This window comes from Amblyraja radiata, chromosome X (genome assembly GCF_010909765.2).
Source record: "Amblyraja radiata isolate CabotCenter1 chromosome X, sAmbRad1.1.pri, whole genome shotgun sequence".
Classification (NCBI taxonomy): domain Eukaryota; kingdom Metazoa; phylum Chordata; class Chondrichthyes; order Rajiformes; family Rajidae; genus Amblyraja; species Amblyraja radiata.
In genome coordinates, this window is record NC_045999.1 from 553,600 (window position 1) to 577,109 (window position 23,510).

Consider the following 23,510-nt stretch of genomic DNA (forward strand, 5'->3'; position numbering starts at 1 on the left):
CCAGCAGCTGCAGCCCCATCACATCTGGTAGACCAGCATCTGTAGCTCCTTCCTCCACATCTGGTAAACCAGCATCTGCAGCCCCTCCACATCTGGTAAACCAGCATCTGCAGCCCCATCACATCTGGTAGAGCAGCATCTGCAGCCCCTTCCTCCACATCTGGTAAACCAACATCTGGATGTCTCCTAACTGGGGATCAGGGGGTATGGAGAGAAGGCATGTATGGGATACTGATTTGGATGATCAGCCAAGATCATATTGAATGGTGGTGCAGGCTCGAATGGCCTACTCCTGCACCTATTTTCTGTTTCTGTGTTTCCTCCACATCTGGCAAGCCAGCGTCTGTAGCTCCTTCCCACACATTGCATTTCCTGGTTGTCCTGCTCAAGCCTGTTCTGATCATTGCCCATCGCACAAAAAATGAAATGCTGTGGCACTTGTTAGTAAATGGATTAATGAGACCCGGGGTAGACACAAAAAGCTGGAGTAACTCAGTAGGTCAGACTGCATCGCAGGAGAAAAGGAATAGGTGACATTTTGGGTCAAGACCCTTCTTCAGTTCTTCAAACGTGACCTGCTGGGGAGCAGTCTCCAAGTAGCTCCGTCTTAACCATTGCAAACCAGCAGCAACAATGAGGCTGGCAATAAATTCTGATTTCATGTCTCCATGCCAAGGTTCTTCCAAATTATTCCAATCTGAGAGTGACGGCTCTGTGCATCGAAGCGTTCAGTCTTTTGCTGATGTTCCAACAAGAAAGTCAAAACAAGATGTTTTCTTTTTGCAACTGAAATAGATCAATTGCTAACATACGACCGGTGGAAGTCAAGTGGAAAGGTATGTAACATTAATTTTAGAGTTACTGCTTTGCAAAGACTTTCCCAATCCAATTTACTATTTTACATAGCGAAAAAGAAACATCCCATCTGCTCCCAACAGCAAATCTGTGACATGACTCCCTTTTACTCTCCTCCTTCCAAAGTACTGATCTGCCTGGAATGGCCCAACCCAATTGGAGACATTGCAGTCTTCAAAATTACATGTTAGGATAATGGCAACAGAGATCAATTAGAACTTAGTTTAGCATTAAAATTATTCTGATTCTAATTCCATGCTAGTTTCCACTATCATTCACTGGCTATCCTTAGTGTAATCTGTCTTGGAAAATAAACACCCCTTATGCTCCTGTCTTACCAAGACTTCTGCAACTGCTCCAAATATCACCCTTTCAGGAACACCATAAATGCCACTTTCCTTGATTCTGCCTTTGCTGTCAAAAAAGTGTTCCATTGCAGCACTCCACCATTTAAGCTTAGCAAATGGGAACATTACTTTAAGCGCATTCAGAAAGTATTCAGACCCCTTCACTTTTTTCACATTTTACGTTAGCCTTATTCTAAAATCAATTCATTGTTTTATCATCAATCTACACCCAATACCTCATAATAAAAGTGAAAACAGGTGTTTAGAAATTTTTGTAAAGTAATTAAAAAGAAATAACTGAAATATCACATTTTCATAAGTATTTAGACCCTTTACTCAGTAGTTTGTTGAGGCACCTTTGGCAGCGATTACAGCCTCAAGACTTCTTGGGTAGGACACTACAAGCTTGGCACACCTGTATTTGGGTAATTTCTCCCATTCTTCTCTGCAGATCCTCTCAAGCTCTGTCTGGTTGGATGGGAGCGTCGATGCACAGCTATTTTCAGGTCCAGAGATGTTCGATCGGGTTCAAGTCCGGGTTCTGGCTGGGCCGCTCAAGTACATTCACAGCTTTGTCACAAAGCTGGTCATGCGTTGTCTTGACTGTGTGCTTAGGGCCGTTGTCCAGTTGGAAGGTGAACCTCTGCCCCAGTCTGAGGTCCAGAAGGCTCTGGAGCAGGTTTTCATCAAGGATCTCCCTGTACTTTGCTCCGTTCATCTTTCCCATGATCCTGACTAGTCTCCCAGTTCCTGCCACTGAAAAACATCCCCACAGCATGATGCTGTCACCACTATGCTTCACCGTAGGTATGGTATTGGCCAGGTGATGAGCGGTGCGTGTTTCCTCCAGACGTGACACTTGGCATTCAGGCCAAAGAGTTCAATCTTGGTTTCATCAGACCAGAGAATCTTATTTCTCATGGTTTGAGAGTCCTTTAGGTGTCTTTTGGCAAACCAAGCAGGCTGTCATGTGCCTTTTACTGAGGAGTTACGTCTGGCCACTCTACCATAAAGGCCTGATTGGTGGGAGTGCTGTAGACTTTCTGGAAGGTTCTCCCATCTCCACAGAGGAACTCTGGAGCTTTGTCAGAGTGACCATCGGGTTCTTGGTCACCTCCCTGACCAAGGCCCTTCTCCCCGATTGCTCAGTTTGGCCGGGCGGCTAGCTCCACTAAGGATCTTGGTGGTTTCAAAGTTCTTCTATTTAAGAATGACAGAGGCCACTGAGCGCTTCGGGACCTGCAATGCTGCAGCAATTGTTTTATACCCTTCCCCAGGTCTGTGTCTCGACACAATCCTGTCTCAAAGGTCTACGGAGAATTCTTTCGTCTTCATAGCTTGGTTTTTGCTGACATGCACTGTCAACTGTGGGACCTTATATAGACAGGTGTGTGCCTTTCCAAATCATGTCCAATAAATTTAATTTACCACTAGTGGACTCCATTCAAGTTGCAGCAACATCTCAAGGATAAACAATGGAAACAGGATGAACCTAAGCTCAATTTTGAGTGTCATAGCAAAGGGTTTGAATACTTATGTAAATGTAATATGTCAGTTCATTTCTTTTTAATTACTTTGCAAAAAACACCTATTTTCACATCTTCAATCTGGGGTATTGTGTGTAGACGATTAAAAAAATGAATTTAATCCATTTAAAAATAAGGCTGTAACATAACAAAATGTGGAAAAAGTGAAGGAATCTGAATACTTTTTGAATGCACTGTATTCAGAAGTCTAATATTTAGGAGGAAGACATATTAACCTTTTTTCCTACCTTGACACCTTCAGACACTATTTGCAATGGCTTAAGGATTTTATTTTGCATTCTAAGGTTAATGATAAATTAAAATTCAGTAAAATTAGAAAACATTTTTTCCTTCTTTGTCAAAAGTGCATTTATTGGGTTTAAAGTTTCACTGTGCTGGTGCCAAACCCACATGTCCTCAGAACAGTATTTCTTGGACCAGAACAGTGTGATGTATTAATCCCATGATAATCATTCAGTAACTGTTCTGACCTGGATGAAAGGAGGACACATAAGAAAAGGTGGAATGGAAATGGATTTTTAGCATAGTCAGTCCCCCTACCCACAACAGTTCATCCGCTGTATGACAGAGCAGACCCAATGGCAAGGTGTTTCCCAAAAGAGAACCCCCCCTCTCGTGCAATCTCTTGGCACGGACAGAGCTCACTGGCCTTCTCATCCGTTAGAAATTTTCTATGATACACCTCTTTGTCACTTCAGTGCTTAACACTGAACTACCAGCAAACCTAAACTGCTTAAAACTCCTAGACAGATGAACCCATAAACAACAGGAACACAGCACATCATGCAAGCAGAAGTGCCTGTCCGTACCTTCTGATAGCAAGTGAAAGTGCCACAGGTGGCCTTGGCTTAATTCATAGAGTATTCCTGCAGGCAAGGCTAATTTGTCAGCTTTTCCGTTTTGTAAGCAACCCTGAATATTTCAGAAAATAGGGTTGATGACTTCAGTGAGCAATGAAGCTCAGCTTCCTGCTGGGTTTGCATGGTAAGGTCAAACACATGGATCTCCATTTGCCAAACAGTCGCTGCTATTTACTCTCATTGGGACTGGTTTCTAACAGGATTGTACTTTCCCCATCAACTGGGCAACAACGCAGTACAAGATGAAACACTCTGAGCATTCCAGACACAAATACTTTTTTTCTACTTGCGTTTCTAGGTGACATCACATTCCAACGCAAAGTCAACAGCAACACTGGAGATTGCAGAGTAGACAAAACCATGAACTCCCAGACAAGTCCACAACCCTTCTCGTTTGTAGAATACAGTGCAGATTAAAAGCATGCTTCCCAATTTGAGTACAATCATGTCTGTGAGCTACACATGATGGCTGAGAAGTTCATGCTTCTTCTTTGCCCTGCTCCACACTCTCATCTCACAAGCACTGGAAGCCACGCAAGGATTACCCAAATTAAACCTTTATCGTCAGTAAATGCTTTGCAGTATTCAAGTTTTACAACTGTGTAAGTTTGTCATGGATTCATCCATTACAGCTACAATTCTTTCATTGTTTGAGAATTTGACAATACATTGTCCCAGTGCAACAAAAGGAGAAACAAAATAAACGTTCTATAGCATAGGGTTAAGGAATCCAATGCCTGGTCTTAATCTCAGACAACTTTCTTTGATATAATGAATTAAATGACACAATAAATTAGAACTACCCAATATTTGATGCAGAGGTTTAGTTGCTGCTTGGGAACGCAGCAGTTCAAGCAATGATCCTTCAACCCTGACCTCTCTACCCCAGCGTAGCAATACAGGCAGAACTCAGCAAGGACAGCAGCCATCATCATCCAGGGCACTGGTGGTGTGGGGAGAGACAGGCTGGACATTGCTCTCTTCCAAATGTTACATGTCTGTATCACTCCTACTGTCTGACGAGATCTGTACAATTTTACAGGTATTTTTTTTTATTTTTATACAGCAACAGTGAACATAGAAAGTACTGGGGGCTTGTGCCGAAGCTGGAGGTGACTGTCGTTAGCTGTAGCAGAGTAGAAAAGCAATGAGAAAAAGAGGGAAGCGGTGAACATTAGGGAAACCCAACAGCACCAGGACTCGGCTCGAGTCGACAACTAGTACTATGGAATATCACAAGGTTAAAAACTTGCTTTTCATTTTAAAAGGGGAAGGACAAAGAGCAGAAAATTCAATCCACATTCCACTAACAGCGCTGAGGTCAAAGGTTAACAAACCTAAAGAAACTGCACAGCAAATATACATATTCTTGAAGGTTTTTAAAGAATAAATATTTTTTTTGTAATTAAACATTATGCAAACACGTGCCACGCTTGCTCTCGCTCAACCATGCATATGCGCTATGTACAATTTGAAAAATACTGTGTCCTCCTTTTAAAAGTCATATACAAAGGTAACCCCAGAGTGCTGCCTTACATTAGCCAATCAACATTCACAAACAGGGAACCTACATACAATTAATGACTGGCTGGAAAAGAGGAGCCAGGTCAAAACAGTTTCAGTTCAATTACTACACACAGGGAAAATGAATAAATGAAAGGAAACAGAAGATGGTTCAGCTCTCAGAATGTAGCTACATTACAGATCAAAGCTGGAGGGTTTTTTAGTGTGTCACACCCTTCATCCACTTACAATACTGTTGTACATTTTGTGGTTTTTATCTACTTTTTTATTACAATATAATTTACTTAAACTTTCCATTAACAAAAAGTAGGGTAGAACTCCAGCAGTGTCTGCAAGGGCCTGTGCCGCCCACTTTATTTGCATCAGCACTCTGTTGCTAACGGGTTGACAGTTCAATGCAAGCCGAGCCTCAGTCCTCGATGTACTCCCAGAGGTCTTTCTCATAGCCTTCATGCACGTGCTGTAGTAACACCTTCCTCCGGCTCTCACAGTATCTGAGAAAGGGAACAGAGAGGCAACTTTTCAGGCGGGAAGCTTGGAGCTATTTGGTCAGGGAATTAATATCCTTTACACTGGTTGCAAGGCACGACCTGGAATGTGGCGTCTGAGTCAAGCTGCAGAAATCTAAGCTACGCTGAGAAGAGACACGGAGATTTGAATGGCCCAATAAGACACTTTAAACCTTAGATTGTACATGGCTCCTCACATACTTCAGATATGTTGAAGTTGAAGAGTCACGGTGACACAGCACACAAACAAACCCCACCCCTGCAGATCTTCAATGATTCCATTTACCATCACTTCAACACCATGGTGACTCAAGTGTTCATCCAGTTACTTGTTTAATGTTGAGAGCCCCTGCCTCCAACAACCCCCTCAAGCTACATACTCCAGACTCCAACCACCCTCAATGAAAAAGGTCTCCCTTAGAGCTCCTCTAAATGTTACACTTTATTCTAAACCCATGCACTCTAGTTTTAGGTACAGTGCATTCAGTTAGTATGCAGACCCCTTCACTTTTTCCCCATTTTGTTACGTTACATTCTAAAATGGATTAAATTCTTTTTCTTATCATCAATCTACACATAATACCTCATAATAAAAAAGCGAAAACAGGTGTTTTGAAATTTTTGCAAAGTAATTAAAAAGAAATCACTGAAATATCACATTTACATAAGTATTCAGACTCTTTACTCAGTACTTTATTGAGGCACCTTTGGCCGCAATTACAGCCTCAAGTCTTCTTGGGTAGGACCCTACAAGCTTGGCACACCTGTATTTGGGTAATTTCTCCCATTCTTCTCAGCAGATCCTCTCAAGCACTGTCAGGTTGGATGAGGAGCGTCGATGCACAGCTATTTTCAGGTCCCTCCAGAGATGTTCGATCGGGTTCAAGTCCGGGCTCTGGTTGGGTCACTCAAGGACATTCACAGACTTGTTACGAAGCCACTCCTGCGATGTCTTGGCTGTGTGCTTAGGGTCGTTGTCCTGTTGGAAGGTGAACCTCCACCCCAGTCTGAGGACCAGAACGCTCTGGAGCAGGTTTTCATCAAGGATCTCTCTGTACTTTGCTCCATTCATCTTTCCTCGATCTTAACTAGTCTCCCAGTTCCTGCCGCTGAAAAACATCCCCACTGCATGATGCTGCCACCACCATGCTTCACCGTAGGGATGATATTGGCCAGGTGATGAGCGGTGCCTGGTTTCATCCAGACGTGACAAATGGCATTCAGGCCAAAGAGTTCAATCTTGGTTTCATCAGACCAGAGAATCTTGTTTCTCATGCCTTTTGGCAAACTCCAAGCGGGCTGTCATGTACATTTTACTGAGGAGTGGCTTCCGTCTGGCCACTCTACCATAAAGGCCTGATTGGTGGAATGCTGCAGATATAGTTGTCCTTCTAGAGGGTTCTCCCATCTCCACTGAGGAACTTTAGAGTTCTGTCAGAGTGACCATCGGGTTCTTGGTCACCTCCCTGACCAAGGCCCTTCTCCTCTGATTGCTCAGTTTGGCCGGGCAGCCAGCTCTATGAAGAGTCCTGGTGGTTCCAAAGTTCTTCCATTTAAGAATGACGGAGGCCACTGTGCTCTTCGGAACCTGCAATGCTGCAGAAATTCTGTGTCTTGACACAACCCTGTCTCGGAGGTCTACGGACAATTCCTTCGTCTTCATGGCTTGGTTTTTGCTCTGACACACACTGTCAACTGTGGGACCTTATATTGACAGGTGTGGGCCTTTCCAAATCATGTCCAATCAATTTAATTTACCACTGGTGGACCAATCAAGTTGTAGAAACATCTCAAGGATAATCAATGGAAACAGGATGAACCAAAGCTCAATTTTGAGTGTCATAGCAAAGGGTCTGAATACTTACGTAAATGTGATATTTCAGTTAATTTCTTTTTAATTACTTTGCAAAAACACCATTTTAAAATAAGGCTGTAACATAACAAAATGTGGAAAAAGTAAAGGGATCTGAATACTTTCTGAATGCACTGTATTCTGAAGTCTAATATTTAGGAGGAAGACATATCAGCCTTTTTTCCTACCTTGACATCTTCAGACACTATTTGCAATGGCTTAAGGATTTTATTTTGCATTCTAAGGTTAATGATAAATTAAAATTCAGTAAAATTAGAAAACATTTTTTCCTTCTTTGTCAAAAGTGCATTTATTGGGTTTAATGTTTCACTGTGAAGGGCCTGTTGCTGTGTTGTAATTTTCCATGTTCTGTGTTAACACAAACAACATCGAATATGTAGTTACAGCACAGAAGTTATAAGTTAAACTGAATTTCAAATGATAGGTTATTAACAAGCAAACTAAATGTATAAGATATGTCCCACATTAACAAAAAAAAGTTTATGTTAATCAGCCCAGTTTTCCTAATGGAAATAATTGAAATTTAAAAAACAGTATTAAAAGATTAAGTGTAAAACTGCCAGTGACATATGACAAAATCATGAAACTGTGACCAACAATTGTTCCCCTTCGTGGCAAACTGACAGGGACCTCTACTGAAGGACCTCAGGCAGGCTAAACACACTGACAGATGCCCCTTCACCTCAGATTTAGACCAAATAGATCATGACATAGGAGTAGAATTAGGCCATTTGACGCAACAAGTCTACATCAAGTCCATCAATGATGTCAACCCACCTGTACTTGTCTTGCACTTTTTGTTTGATGTCCTGCAAGGAGTCCTGGGATATGTCCCTCTCCAGATAGCCAGACAGCACTTCTGTTGCATTCTCCAAGTCTGCCTGATTGTTCTGGGGGAGAGAAGCACATGTATTGCAGATCAAGTATCCCTGCAATGACGTCAGTATTCTGATCCTGCCAGGGGATTGTAATAACAAATTAAACTTCCTCCTATTGCCAAACTACGGAGTTCTTAATCCTTCTGGCATCTACCACCAGATTCTGAAATAGCTTCTTCCCCTCTGTTATCAGATGACGGAACAGTCCTCCCATTAGCTAGGGTGTAGTCCTGATCTTCCAACCTACCTTCCGACCTTGCACTTTTCCCCTGTAACAGCAACGCTACAATGTTGCAGCACAATATTCTACACTCGGGTATTTTTTTTTTCCGCTATCTGTTATACGTGCAAGGCTAGATTATGACCACGTATACTTTGATTCAACTGGACAGCATACAAAGCTTTTCATGGTATCTCTGTACCCAACACAATAATAAACCAATACTGTACAGTAGGATGGCGCATTTAGACGTGTTCAAAACCTTGTGTTCGAGATGTGGGCCGTAGGCGGCCCTGCAGTAGCCTGGGGCTCACTTAGATCTGGCATCGTTGCAAGTGGCTGGGTGGGCATTAGGCGGCCTACAGTGGCACGGAGCGGCGGTGGGTAACGACAATATCGCCTGGCAACCTGACTCCTGCAACTCTGACAGTGTCCCCGCCATCTTACACTCTTGTACTCGAATCTTGTGTCTATGTATAGCAAGATATTTACCGAACGGTATATAAAAGGAGTTTCAGTGTACAAGTACCACTGTACCACTAGATAATTTGGTGGCCTATGCTGATATGGTCCACATTTTTGCTGATGAAACTGCAAAGTTGAACATTTGCAGACACCTCTTGGTTACTTTCTCCATTCTTCTCTCCCTACCATACCACGATCCACCTATCACTTGCCAGCTCAATCCACACCCCTTCCCCTCACCTCTTTCTACCAGCTACCTCCCCTCTATTCCATCAGTCTGAACAAAAAATGTTAGCTGTCCATTTTCTTCCACCGATGATACTTGACCCACCAAGTTCCTCCAGCACTTGTTCTGTGTGCTGAAGCAAAGCAAGAATGTCATTGTCCTATCAGGGACACATGACAATAAACTCACTTGACACTTTGCTCTTTACTCATTTGGTTGCATCCAATGCAAAGTAACTTTTAATTTATTGTGTGGGTCACGGGATGGAGTGGCTATGAATAGAGACACGTCAATCAGCTCAAAGATGAAAGTTCAGATGATAAGATTACGCTGTTTCTCTCACTCTTTGGTCATGAGATAAGAACGTATAGCAATCTACACAAGTTCCAGGTTTACAGCATTTAATGAACAGTTTTCAGAATCTGGCAACATCACAGATGAGCATTTCATCTTTGTATTGGTCATCTCAAGGGGTGACAGCAGGCAGAAACTGTATCTGCAATGGAACAAAAGTAAAGTACTCCAGATGCTGGGAATATACTGTAGATCAGGCAGCATCAATGGAGTGAGATATCGTTAACACTTCAGGTGAAGAAAGGTGAACAGTCTGAATCTTTAACTTGCTCCCTCTCCACTTGCTAGATCATGCAAAGTGGGGAAATGTGACATTCTCATCCAACTCTGAAAGCTAGAGCTAGTATTGGACAGAGATCTTTCTAAACATTGTTTGTGGAGCTGGGACATTGGGGAGGAACCAATTTTAATCCTAAAGGGATATCAATGATGGAAAATATCCCATCTATATCTGGGCAAGGATTTAACAGCGTCTTTGGATAATGTTCATGAGCACAAGACCTGCTTAAATTTAAATCAGTTCTCCTCATAACAGCAACAGTGCATTGCAAGGTCACCCACAAGGTGGTTGTCAGATGATTTTTCCTCAGTCGCATTTACAGACAGCTCGGTTTCATGGACGTCATAAGACATAGTAGAATTGACAGGCCAAAATGAGAAGCTAGACTTTAGGTTCTCTGGAAGCTAGGCTGGTTCTCTGGATGCTTTCAAGAGAGAGTTAGATAGAGATCTTAAAGATAGCGGAGTCTGGAGTTCTTCCATTTAAGAGTCTGGATAGCAGGCTGGAGTTCAAGAGAGTCCAGAATGATCCTGGGGATGAATGGGTTGACGTATTAAGAGCGTTTGATGACCCTGGGCCTGTACTTGCGGGATAGTTTTCAGAATAAGGAGAGGCGGGGGGGGGGGGGATCTCATTGAAACCTACCGAATAATGAAAGGCCTGGATAGAGTGGATGTGAAGAGGATGTTTCCACTACTGGAAGAGTCTGGGACCCAGACGGCATAGCTTCGGAATAAAGGACATATATTTGGAATGGGGAAGGTGGTATTTCTTTAGTCAGAGGGTGGTGAATCTGTGGAATTCATTGCCACATGTGGCTGTGGAGGCCAAGTTATTGCATATTTTTTTAAAGGGAGATTAACTGGTTCTTGGTTAGTAAGAGGGTGAATGGTTATAGGGAGAAGGCAGAATGGGCTTGAGGGGGAAACAATAGGTCAACCAGAGTAGACTCAATGTGCCAAATGGCCTAATTCTACTATGTCTTATGACCTCCATGGAACCGAGATGGCAAGAGAATCTGCTAGAAAACAGTCAGGGCCACCCAGTTTGAGGACAGTGGCGGGACAGGTATGCGCTGAAGAATCATAGAATGGTTGCCACATTTAGTCCAATTGTTTTACAAAATATATAGAGAGGACCTGTTATTATAGGCAGAAGGTTCTAAAATCAATGACGGAGAAGGAGGTCGATTGGTATGACCCGAGGAGGAACATATTTTAGGTAACCAACGGTTGGGGTTTGGACTGCACTGCTGGGGGTAGCTGTGGAGGCACATTCAACTGAAGCATCTACACAGAGCTGGATAAGTATCTGAAGGAAAAGGATTTGTGGTCTACGTGTAGAGGCGTGTGGATTAAGACAAAACGGATTGGCTACGAGTAGGGCCAATCCATAGTCAATGGGCCAAATAATTTCCTGCCGTATGGAACCAAGTCTGGTGGTCCCACAAACCAGATGAATGCTTTGCTTAAACACCTGCCAAGACTCTAGCATCAAGATCAGAATACAAAATCTCATACATCTACAGATAGCTCTGCTACAAAAGAATGATTGTCATTCTAAGAAACCTTGAATTATAAAAAATAGCATTATAACAAGAATTGCGCTGACGAGAAATAGGGTTAGGAGCAAGAGTGTTTCAGACTTGCAATAACAAAGATAATTTTCCCCACAGGATTTTCAAAACTAAAGGTATTTTTAATAGCTCTGAGTTTATTTGTGTTACTGTAAGCTAAAAACACTAAAGGCTGCATATAACGTTGTTTAATAGAATATCTCCACACGTGCCAATGGAAGCAAATGCTTGTCAATTTCAACGAGCACCCAGCAAGTATTCTTAAGAGACAATGAAGTCTGATTACTGCAGGGTGGTTACATAGAAACAGTTGAGCTTCCACAAGATGTTTTTTTCTCCAAAAACATTTTTTTTTCTGCTTGTCTATTTCCAATGTAACTCTAGTGGCACTTTGGTTCCTGATCAAAATCATGTTACAACCCATTCAGCCTGTGTAAAACAAATAGTTTTCCCAATTCATCCATTGTTGATTATATCCAATTTGCCCGAGGGAAAGCTTGATCATAGCAGAACTACATGTAATGAAAATATTCAAGATGGACCTGCCATTGTTGTGATCATAAGATTTGCTCAAAGGATCAGAGTAAAATGATCAATGGATATCTGGGTCAATGGGGTAATTCTCAAAAATAAATGTTGTGACCTAATAAGGGGAGAGCAACGCAATTTCTGCACCAGAAAATCAGGGGGAGAAGGGTGGTCGGAATGGCTTTGTAATACAGTAATAGAAGGTATTTATAAATGCTCTTTAATCCCAATGGGTCTTGTTGGTATAGTACGATCTTTGAATGAATGGAAGGAGGACTAACTTATGTTGAATCTGGTGCATATTTTCCAGTAGCTCCTATTGCCACTCCTCTATCGACAGAACCAGTGTCCACATTCAACTTGAATTTCAAAATAGCCAAACTGTCCCTGAAAACGTTTACTTGCATCAAAACATTTACTTGTATCAATCATTCGCAGGTTTGTTAAAAGGCTCAGACAGAGTGATTTGAACCTTTCTGTGGAAAGGGGAATACCTCAAAGATAATGGACTGGTTGTTCTTTCTGAGGTAGAAAGCAAAGACGTAAGTGTACATTAGTGTGGCGCGGCACTGGCAGAGGACATCCACAGCTTTCTTCAGGAATTGCACCTCAATCCAAGACATGTTGTGTTGTTGCATCTCTTCCATCTTCTGCTTGACTTGAGCGTAGAGCTTGTGCTCAAATCGCAGACTTTGCATGTGGTTCATGTAGCGGTTGCAGTAGAAGAGGTATCGCTGGAGAGCCGCTCGTGAACGCTGCCAAAGAAACATACAGCAGAGAAACTCAGCTGCTGGGAACGGTTATACATTTCATTTACCATTATTTTTCTAACATCACATCCGTGCAGCCAGGTAAACCAACTTATACTTCTGCACTTATCTTTCTACTTCGCATAGGTAGATTTCCAATTAAGAGTAATGATTAAGTATTTCAACAGAAATTAGAGCAAGGCGATAAGCAAATGCTATTCATAAGGTACCATCCACAATGTGTCAGCAGCTTTACTCTCACTTAGTTGGAATATGAAGAATGGTAATCGATATCAAAACGCTGGAGATGCTGGGAAACCTGAAATAAAAACAGAAAATGCTGTAAATACTCAGCGGTCAGGTCACATCTATGGGAAGAGAAACAGTTAACGTTTCAGTTCTGATGAAGGGTCTTAAACCTGAAACATTGGCCGTTTCTCTTTCCATCAATGCAGCCTGACCTGCTGAGTACTTTCAGCATTGTCTGTTTTCTATTGTATATTGTAAACCCTTTACCTCTTGCAACATCACGATTACTACACAAACTATTTCAAAGCTCTGCTGTTACAAGGATGACATTTGAAGCTTGTGATGTCAATAGATTTCAAGCTCCCGACAAAAGAATCTTGAAATGAATTTAGTATTTAATGACAAAAGTCTATTTGCACAAATATATACTCAGTGTTACACCAATATTTAAGTTTGTACATTCCTCGAAACACATACTTCCAAGTTCATGTGCATAAACAAAACCGACCAGAAACAGACTGGTTCAGCGATGGCAAATGAGAAAGCCATGTTGAAGACCTGATATATATTTCAGCATTTGAAGATGACCCACTTGATAGAAACTGATGGGCAATAATTACCAGCAATACCCACAACTCAAGAATTATAATCCAAACCAAGTGGTGATGGCCAAAGGTTGCATGTTTATCCATCAGGTAGGTGGCTGTAGACACGTCTTGGCATACTCGTGGAGCTGAGGGCACACACATGGCTTGTCCAAAGTTCTTTCCCCAATAGCGTTCTCTGATGCAGGGCGAATGGTATCTGTGGCAGGTATTTACTTATACATCAAACCAAAAATTGGAATGACAATTGGGTTGTTAATAGGAGGTAGAAGGTGAAGACTGAGGGGTGTTTTTGTGACTGGAAACATGTGACCAGTGATGCAGGACAGCGGTCAGTGCCGCTACCCTTGCTGCTGTGAAGTACAACAAAGGTATTTATAAGTATAGGTATATACCCTCATTTTAACCGACCACTTTATAACGGATTTTGGTTTTAGCAGACTGAATCTGTTGCAGACCAATTTCATTGTTTCACGGAATAACCACTAGGTAGATGGAGTAAATGGGGTTTTTGAACCATTCTTGTTTAGCTTAGTTTAGAGAGAGAGCATAGAAACATCGAGTCAGCGGCGACCAGCTAGTTCTATCCTACATGCTAGGGACAGTGTGCAGCGTGCAGGATTGAACAACTGCAATGGTTCTATCATTCCTCCCGCATTGCAACGGCACAGACATTGTGACAGCGTGGGATTCCCCTGGGCACCCCGCCCCACAGCAACGACACGCAGGCCTGTAGCCCAACTGGCCTCGGCGAGCTGCGCATACCACCGGCAGTCGCCACCGCATTGTGCCAGTGACCCGTCCCGATCCCCACCCCTCCGGGCACATCAGCTCCATCCCACACACTAGGGACAACTCAGTGTAGGATAGAGCCAGTGCACTGGAGCACCCAGGAAGAAACCCACACTGCCACTGGGAGCACCCGAGGTCAGGATGGAGTTCGGGTCTGTGGGTAGCAACTGTGAGGTAGCAACTGTACCGGCGTGCTGTCCCAGGGTATTTGTGTCCTTTACTGCGTGGTGTATGTTTATTGCCTGTTTTCCCCCAATAGTACTGCACAAATGAACCCCCTTATTCGGTTATAGTGGACAATCAGCAAGACATCGTCTCCTGCCGTGTGGTCTGTTATAGCAGGGGTTACCGTATTCATATTTGGATATGAATGCAGAAGTTTGCAGGTGACACAAACCTTGCTCGAGAGGAGGATAGCCGTAGAATACAGGACAACATTGATCAGTTTTGTTACGATGGACAAAGCAATGGCTGATAGAATTTAATCATGATAAATGCGAGGGGATGTACGACAAGGGCAAACACAATGAATGGTTGAACCCAAGGGTATGGAGACACAAAGGTCGTGAGTGTACAACTCCAAGGGTCCTTAAAGGTTGTAACACCAATGTAAGGGATGTTTGCCTTCATCAGCTGGGGCACGGAAGAACAGGGAGGTTATAATACAACTTTATAAAAGACAGGTTGAACAGACTTGCACAGATGGAGCAGTATGTACAATTGTGGCTGCCACACTGCAAGAGGGACGTGACTACCCTGGGCAGGTGCAGGAGATTTAATGCTTCAATAATAAATATTTCCCCACAACTGCAGAGTTTAGGGGTCTGTGGACTTGCCCACATCCGTGCTCCTTTTACCTCCTGGGCATCCCTTGCCGCCTTTGCATCATCTTCATTATAACGATTGCAGTTATACCTAAAAGTAGAGAGGGCCTGACTTAATTTCATTTCAGACTTTACGCAGAATACACAAAACAAACAAAATGATATCGCTTTACTTTATAAGACAGTTAAAATCACCTTGTTTGGATAGATCAGGGATTACCTGACACTGTTTTCCCTTATCTACTTTAAGAGCAATCTACTAGGTTAATTATCCAACTGTAGACCGAGTCAAAGAAAGCAAGTTTGCCCTGAAGCTTTGCTCAGATGTCAAAAACCAACAGCATTTCTGAAGCAGACACTTTTAATCAAGCATCTTGTTTGATTTAAACTTGGGGCAGATATACAGCAGTATCCAATCCAATTTTCAAACAATTTAAATGTTGGTTAATCCTGAAATTTTCCATGCAAAACCAAAGCAAAATACTGACCAAGCAGATCCATGCGGCTCCCAGGGACCAAGGCAGACCCAACAGAATTCTGCTTTACAATTCTGGTTGCGACAAACCATGTGATTACATCCACCGTCCTTTTCAATGGTCACGTGACATTTTGGGCATTCCTGTTGGAATGTTAGAGGCACCGTTAGCAAACAGTAACAATTCAACTACAGATATAAATCAGGAGCTCACACTCAAGATCCAATATTGTGTTGCCTATACCAGCAATCACAATGCCCAATGAATTTGCAAGCCAGGGTTAATGATAGTGAACAGCCATTCAACACTCTAGATATGTTCCAGGTAATATTTTACTTTATGAGAGCTTTTTGTAGCCATTACATTAGCAGACAGACTTGGAGTGGTGGGAATGACGTGCATACTTTACATCACTAACGCTCAAGTATTTGGCAAGCTTTGGAACAGACTGCAGTTACGCTGTTTCCACCACAGGTCTGAGTGGAGAGATGAGTATGACAACATACTACACGAGACAGAATCTTAACCAGTAACTGGTATGGAGGACACAGCACCATAGGCACACTGACGGCATGGCATAGGCAATCAGTCTGATGAAGGGTCTCAACCTGAAACGTCACCCATTCCCTTTCTCCAGAAATGCCGCCTAATCTGCTGAGTTACTCTAGCATTTTGTCTACCTTCGGTGTAAACCTTTAATTGGAACTATTTAAATAAACTGAAGACTTTCATTGTATTGTCAAGGGGGCAAACAAGGAGACTACTCTCCAAATGTCTCTGCTCTACCTTGGTATTTGCTGCAATCCAATTGGAGGTTTCACTGTCATCATCACACTTCTTAATCCATTTCTTCAACCACTAGAAGAAGAACAGCAGAGAATGTTAATAGCACATCCTGATTAAAAACAGCGACCTGAATTGTGCTCATTTCACAAACAGAGGTAAACTTAGAAAATGATTAAGCCACTGGGAGAGATCACTACCTTCTAATTCCAGTGCTTTTCAATTGAAACAATCTGAAATGCGCATTGTACTCGTTATTTGGAGTACACAGCAATCCTTCTTTCCCCTGCACCATCATACAAGAAAGTGATTTTCTATCAGAGCTTTGACGGTGCTTGTGCGTAGTCCATGCCCGCAACTTCACAGCTAGCCGATAATCACTACAATGTTATATTTCTACATTTCCCAATCACATTACAAGTACATTTTCACTCATTGTTTTCTTTTGATCACCCGGCCTACAAAGCTGCAGCTATGTTTTTTAAGCTCTTACTAAAGGAGGCTTGTTTTCCTAACCAAAAGTCACCAACCCAAATCCATATTTCTCTCCCCACAAGTGCTGCCTAACCTGCTGACTAACTCCAGTATTTCCTGTTTTCATATCTGATCTGTACATCTTATTTTGAGTCATCCACAGAAGCCTTATTTCTTCATTGTATCTGCACGTACAGCAGAGCTGACATAATTACAGTGAAGATCTCTCCATTGACAGGATGACTTTGCAGCAGGCACATTCTAACAGCGAGCAAAGGCAGCAACTCTAACCCATTGTTTAAGAAAGAACTGCAGATGCTGGAAAATCAAAGTTAGACAAAAATGCTGGAGAAACTCAGCAGGTGAGGCAGCATCTAAGGAGCGAAGGAAATAGGCGACGTTTCAGGTCGAGACCCTTCTTCAGACTCGAAGGAAATAGGCAAAGTTATTTTTCTGAAGAAGGGTCTCGACCTGAAACGTCGCCTATTTCCTTTGCTCCATAGATGCTGCCTCACCCACTGAGTTTCTCCAGCATTTTTGTCTAACTCTAACACACTGATACCTTTCCCCTAATTCAATTGTTGACAAATCATTTATTTGCTATTTCCGTCTCAACCTGAGGATAGTGTCAGTACAAAGGAAAGAACGAACAGAAGACCAGTTATTTCCCCCTCCCCAATGAATTCTCTGAAGTCCACACTTTCATTTTCAAGAATAGCTTCTCCCCTGCAACCATCAGAAGACTCTTGAACGCTGCACAACAATACCCACAACCCTGCCTCAGCAACTACGACTTCTATGGTCTCAGCTTTAGTTGCACCATTCTGATCAGATAATCGAATATTACCCATTATTAATTTCTTGTTTGTTTGATTATTGTATATTTATTTGTGTTATTGTATTAATGGGCCTGTAAAGCAGCAGCAAATAAGAATGTCATTATTCTGTTGCTGGTATACATGACCATTAAACTTTCTCAACTCTTGACACTCCTCACCATTGCCAAGACAAGTGCCACATTGCCCACTCCCTCACAATGACACAACATCTGGCTGTACCCTACCATTAGTTTGTCTACTTTACTATCTTTTTTTTCCATTTACAGTAAATAGTCATTGAGGTTTAACTTCACCTACTGCAATTCTAAAATAAATTGAGCTTGCACAGGAAGACTGTCACATCATTAATGTGAAAATACTGTGAATATATGGAACATATGCAGGAAACGGTCTCTCACCTTGCATTTAACAGGATCATGCCAATTCTCAGCACAGTTGAAGCTGTAAATGAAGAAACAAGTTTACTTTGTGACACTCCAATTACATTTCAGACCATTAAAGATGCCCAATGACCAAGAAGGACACCTAGATAACATTCTGTGGCATTGTGCACACTTACCAGAACTGCCGTCCACATTTACAACGAACTGGCTTTGCATCAGGATATTGAACTTTAATAACATGGTGACAGTCAGGGGCAGGACACCATTTTAACAATCGATTGCACTGTGATGGAAAAGCATAACAATTTAAAAAAAGACCACATCAATGAGGTGGCACAGAGGTTTAGATACGGCTAGAGCCAGTCTTCAGTTACTGACCTCCCAGGATGAGTCATATTTTACCCCACACTTCCTAACGAATTGTTCAGTGCTGTAATACCCCACTTATGTCAACATGCAGAGGAATTTAAAATGCAGACTTAACATACTCAAAACTATTTAGAATTACTACAATACCAGCATGAAAGTTCTATTTTAGTGTTTACTTGTTGCATAATGTTTACTTTAAAAAGAGAAAGTCTTACCTCTACAAAACTGTTAGTTATTAAATGCTGGTACTTCAACTTGACTTTGGAATCTGTGATCAAACGCCTGGAGAATATAAATGGAAGCACAATACCTTTAGACTGAAAACACACAAGATAGGAGCAACCCAACCACACGCTGAAAACCAAAGATCCTATAGCAAGCAAGATAGATCACTCGACGAAAAAGACGTAGTATGGTCATGGGCAGATTCGTGGGTAATTTTCGGCCCCATTTCCGTAACCGGCTTCCGTCTCCGCACCAAAGATCCCATAGCGGAGCAAAGATACTAGTGCGGAGACGGAAGCCGGTTACGGAAACATCCTCGTGAAAATCAAAGTTCTTTGGTAAAAATCTTCTCCTCATTTACAGAATTATAATTTATTAACACAAACTGTCCCCCCGCAATGTTGATTACACTGCGGGTCGGGTCGTGTTACTGAGAAGGATGAAAAAAAGGCCCGTTGTGAACTACACGTCAGCATTTAGAAGGAGTGGTCTATCTTGCTCCGATCTTTGCTGAAAACAGTGCTGATTTCCCATCTCAGTGCCAACGATGATGCATTGGTTAAGCAAGGGATACGCTTTTTAAGAACTTGTGAATCTACAAAATTCTTGACTGTGTAATTATTAACGCATACAATTAAACTGTCATCAAGGTGTAACACGCACCATTCAATTAGGTACTGTGAGGTACTAGAGTCCTCTGGACAGATGTAACACCAGATTCCTGCTTTGCATCACTGATATTTAGCAATGCCATGATGAACACTAGCTTCCCAAATGTTACACTTTATATAATCAGTGAGAAGACAGATATCTTGTTATTGCTGGTTTCATGATGAAATGAGGCTGAGGAGGTAAAGGATGCAGGAATGTGTGGGACACAGGGCTGCCAGTCTAGAAACTGAAGTACAAATAGATGCTTCATCTTGAGCTGTGCTTCAATGAAAGTACTTGGGCTCGCTACCTATAAAATGCGCTGACAGGTCACCAGAAAGAAACTGAATTTTGCAGCCTTTCCCATGAACTGAAACAGATTGCAACATGCAGCACAGCAAGTGTGAATGAGCGCATTTATCATCAGCATGAACTCTGTGCCCAGGGCAAAGGAAGTGAAGTGGTTGGCAGCTATTCACAAATTCAAGCACAGTGAAATTCCAAATCATCAGGAATAAACTCCTGCCCACCCTCAGTTTGTGAAACTGGAGCAAAGAGAACTGTACACATTTGAAGACAATTCAGTCAGCAGATAGTATAACAATTGCTGGGAGCTATTGAAGGAACAGGGGGCAGGCATGTTAAGGTGATCACAGATAGTGTGGGAAGTGACAGGCAGAATGAGGTACAAAGGCATGCACTTACAGGAGGGTCAGACCCACAAACACTCTCAGCATTGTATGGATCAAAGCCTCTATTGAAAAACCAACAAAATATGGTTTATGCACAGCTCTACAATGTCAGCACAATTTCACTCCTCAGAGCTTGACAGAAATTGCATAAAAATGGCTCTGTTCATCCCAATCATTGCATCCCTATTCACCACACGCATACATAATTTAAAACCAGTTTCATTTATGAAACATCTTTTCTAACAGTCAGCAGTAGATAGTTTACTTGTGCCGCCTTAATTGTGGTTATTATACCCAATTAGAATGCACAGAAGCCATTATGAGGCCTGTAAACTATTTATGACACAGGCAAGCACTGGACATCAGCACAAAATAAACAACCAATACAGTACTTGGACAAATGATGAACCGCCCCTAAAACCCTGAATTAGCTGTGGAAGCCATTTGATTGTCGATCACACTGACAAAGGTATTATCGGGCAATAGAGCCATTTGATATTTGAAAAACTACAAGAACTCAGGATCCTGACGCTCCACCACAAAAGGGTAGCCACACCATTGCCCGCACTCTCCGTTCACGGATCAGCAGTTTATATAGCAGCTTACCACACCATTCAAACACTTCAAAGTATTTTACACGAAGAGCTGCAGCCAGACAAATGTGGCAGCGTAGCAGGGTGTCCACAAAATGGTGACCTACCCCCCCCCCCCATTCCGCATTCATCTATTCCTCTTTATGGCAAGCAGTTCACATGATGAAAAAACTGTTCCTTCAAAAAGGAAACTTTATTATTTGTATCACTGCAACCAACTTCCTCTGCAGAAATATCTCCACCATGCTCCAGCCTGGAAGGGAGAAGCTCCTGTGATACTGCGCGACCATAGTTGGAGGTGCAAGCTGTGGCAAATCTAAATATGCCAACAAGAGGAAATGTAAAAGTTGCACTGTGTGAAAATGCAGTGAGCATCATTCACAGGTTCAGTGCCGATAGTCCGTTACATTCTCCATCCTGACATTCCCGAGGGACCATGGTGAGGACTGCTGTACTGTTGGGGCAGCCAGTCCTGGTTGCTAATTGATTAGTACGGGCATCAACGGTTAAGGGAAGAAGGCAGATGAATTGGGTTGAGAGGGAAAGATAGATCAGGCATGATTGAATGATGGAGATGTGCCAAATGGTCTAATTCTGCTCCCATATCCTCTGGCCACTGGAGGAGCGGCCAGATTCTCCGCATCACCGCGGAAGTGTGCTTGTTACACTGAGATTCCCATCTGCTTGACCCGGGTGGATACAAGGCATCCAATTACATTGTTTGGACCAACAGCAGAGAATAACCCACTGTGACATTGCCAATATTTATCACTTAACCAATACTCATTATTAATTACTGATTTGTGGAACCATACTGTGCTCTAATCAATTGTTATATTTTCAACACTTCTAAAACTCTGTGGTGGCAGAGCAGTTTAGAATATTCCACAGTCAAAGCAACTCTTTATTAACTATCCTCTGTTATCAACTATAAATCTATGTATCTCAACTACTCTTTTAGGGTACACATAAAATGCTGGAGTAACTCAGTGGGACAGGCAACATCTCGGTACAGCTAGTGGAGCTGCTGCCTCAAGCACCAGAGACTCTGTTTCGATCATGACCTCGGATGCTGTGGAGTTTGCATGTTATCCTGTGACCACACGGGTTCTCTCCGGGTGCTCTGTTTTCCTCCCACATCACAAAGACATGTAGGTTTTATAAGTTAATTGGCCACTGTATATTGCTCCTAGTGTATAGGGAGTGGATGAGAAAGTGGCATAACGTAGAATTGTTGTGAATGATGATCAATGTTCAGCGTGGACTCGTCAGACAAAGATCCCGTTTCCTTCTTGCCTCTCCTCCTTATTAAACCTCCTCCCACCCAGTTTCATGGAAAGACTTCATCCCTTTCTACCAGTTTCTCTTCATCTGAACCACCCAGAGATTATTAAATTCAAAAATATTACAGAAGCACACCAAGTCAGACCACAGCAACTCTTCTACAAAAGACCTACCATCCTCGCCTCTTTCTCCAAATCAAAAACCATAAAAAGTCAAATTTCAAGAACTGCAAACTATTCCCACTGCTTTCCATAAACATTACACAGGCTCCTGTAACTACAAGCCTTCCATCTGCTATGAAATATACTTTTGGCCATGAGATTTCCAGCGATTTTCACACCTTTTTGTGCTATCAGCTCAGGACAGGATTACAACCATCAGCACCTCACTCTGGCACAACATACATCATAGACAAAAGAACAGACCTAGAACTGTGGAAATGTGTGCTTTACCTAGTTCAAATCTCTCTCGATGAAAATCTCTATTCACATTTTACTGTAATCCTAGTGTCTACAGTTTTTGCCTTTGTCTACACTGCTCACTCATGGAAACAACTTTCATCTATTAAAACAGTACTTACATAACTGTGTTGTCATCAACTAGGATATCACAGCCATGAGCTGGGCAGGATATGGTCTGCAAAGAGGTGCAAAACAAATGAGTTCACCAATGGAATCACACTTAAATATTTCATTTCCTCAACAGCAACAAAACAAACAGCAGAGTGGATACATACCTGCCCCATACCTTCCTCTATGATCTTTGTAGTTAAGTATTCATTCCAGCACTGCATACAGAATTTGTGTCCACACTCCAAGCCTGTGAAATACTGCAAAAGGCAGGATATATAAACAATAGATTGCCGATGTCAAGAACAGACCCAATTAGCACCAGGGAACACATCAAGATCACAAGCAGCCCATTACAGAAATACAGCAAAAGTCTAAGACAGGAATTCAGCACTTTGCACAAACCCATACAATATGCAGCTGTTAAGAGCACAGACTTCTCAATCCAAACCTGATTAGAGTCATAGAGAGAGGGGCCCTTTGGCCTAACTTGCCTATGCAGACCAATGGCCTGTCTATGCTGGTCCTAGCTGCTGGCGTTTGAACAATATCCCCCTAAACCTTTCCTATCCCTGTACCTGCAGAAAAGATGATGCCTCATCCTGTTTGAATCCAATAACAATGTAATCAAAAGGTGATAGTTAATGAGTGTTTTTGCACCTGGAGTATAGCAGTGAAATTCCACTGGGTCCAGTAATTGGATATCTGATTGTGTTTGCGTGGAAGCAAGTCCTTGTTTATCGTGAGGATCTTATTAACAAGAGACTTGATATGCAGAAGGCACGATAAAGAGGTTTGCAGATAACACAGGAATTTTTCCTTCATCAGTAGTCGTACAACACAGAGTCAGGAGGTTATGCCAGAGATACACAGTAGACCACAGACAGTTCACCAGAAATAGTGCAAAGGAG

General features: G+C 42.3%; 2 protein-coding genes across 5 annotated transcripts in view; one reads left to right on the forward strand and one right to left on the reverse strand.

Moving 5' to 3' along the window:
* Positions 1-23,510, forward strand: part of mtmr10 (myotubularin related protein 10) — a 902,395-nt gene that overhangs the window by 406,787 nt on the left and 472,098 nt on the right. The window lies entirely within an intron of this gene.
* arih1 (ariadne RBR E3 ubiquitin protein ligase 1) overlaps positions 4,151-23,510 on the reverse strand; it is a 51,162-nt gene continuing 31,802 nt past the window's right edge. For 2 of the 4 annotated variants that reach the window (XM_033015117.1, XM_033015119.1), the window contains 11 exons: positions 22,767-22,859; positions 22,611-22,666; positions 18,801-18,867; positions 18,393-18,499; positions 18,232-18,274; positions 16,524-16,595; positions 15,750-15,880; positions 15,295-15,352; positions 12,537-12,797; positions 8,293-8,405; positions 4,151-5,627 (listed from right to left, as the gene is read on the reverse strand). In XM_033015117.1, coding sequence (XP_032871008.1) covers positions 5,543-5,627; positions 8,293-8,405; positions 12,537-12,797; positions 15,295-15,352; positions 15,750-15,880; positions 16,524-16,595; positions 18,232-18,274; positions 18,393-18,499; positions 18,801-18,867; positions 22,611-22,666; positions 22,767-22,859 — 1,086 coding nt within the window. In that variant the 3' untranslated portion in view covers positions 4,151-5,542. Of the gene's footprint in view, positions 5,628-8,292; positions 8,406-12,536; positions 12,798-15,273; positions 15,353-15,749; positions 15,881-16,523; positions 16,596-18,231; positions 18,275-18,392; positions 18,500-18,800; positions 18,868-22,610; positions 22,667-22,766; positions 22,860-23,510 lie in introns of all 4 variants that reach the window. The other 2 variants (XM_033015116.1, XM_033015118.1) reach the window with 1 other exon arrangement.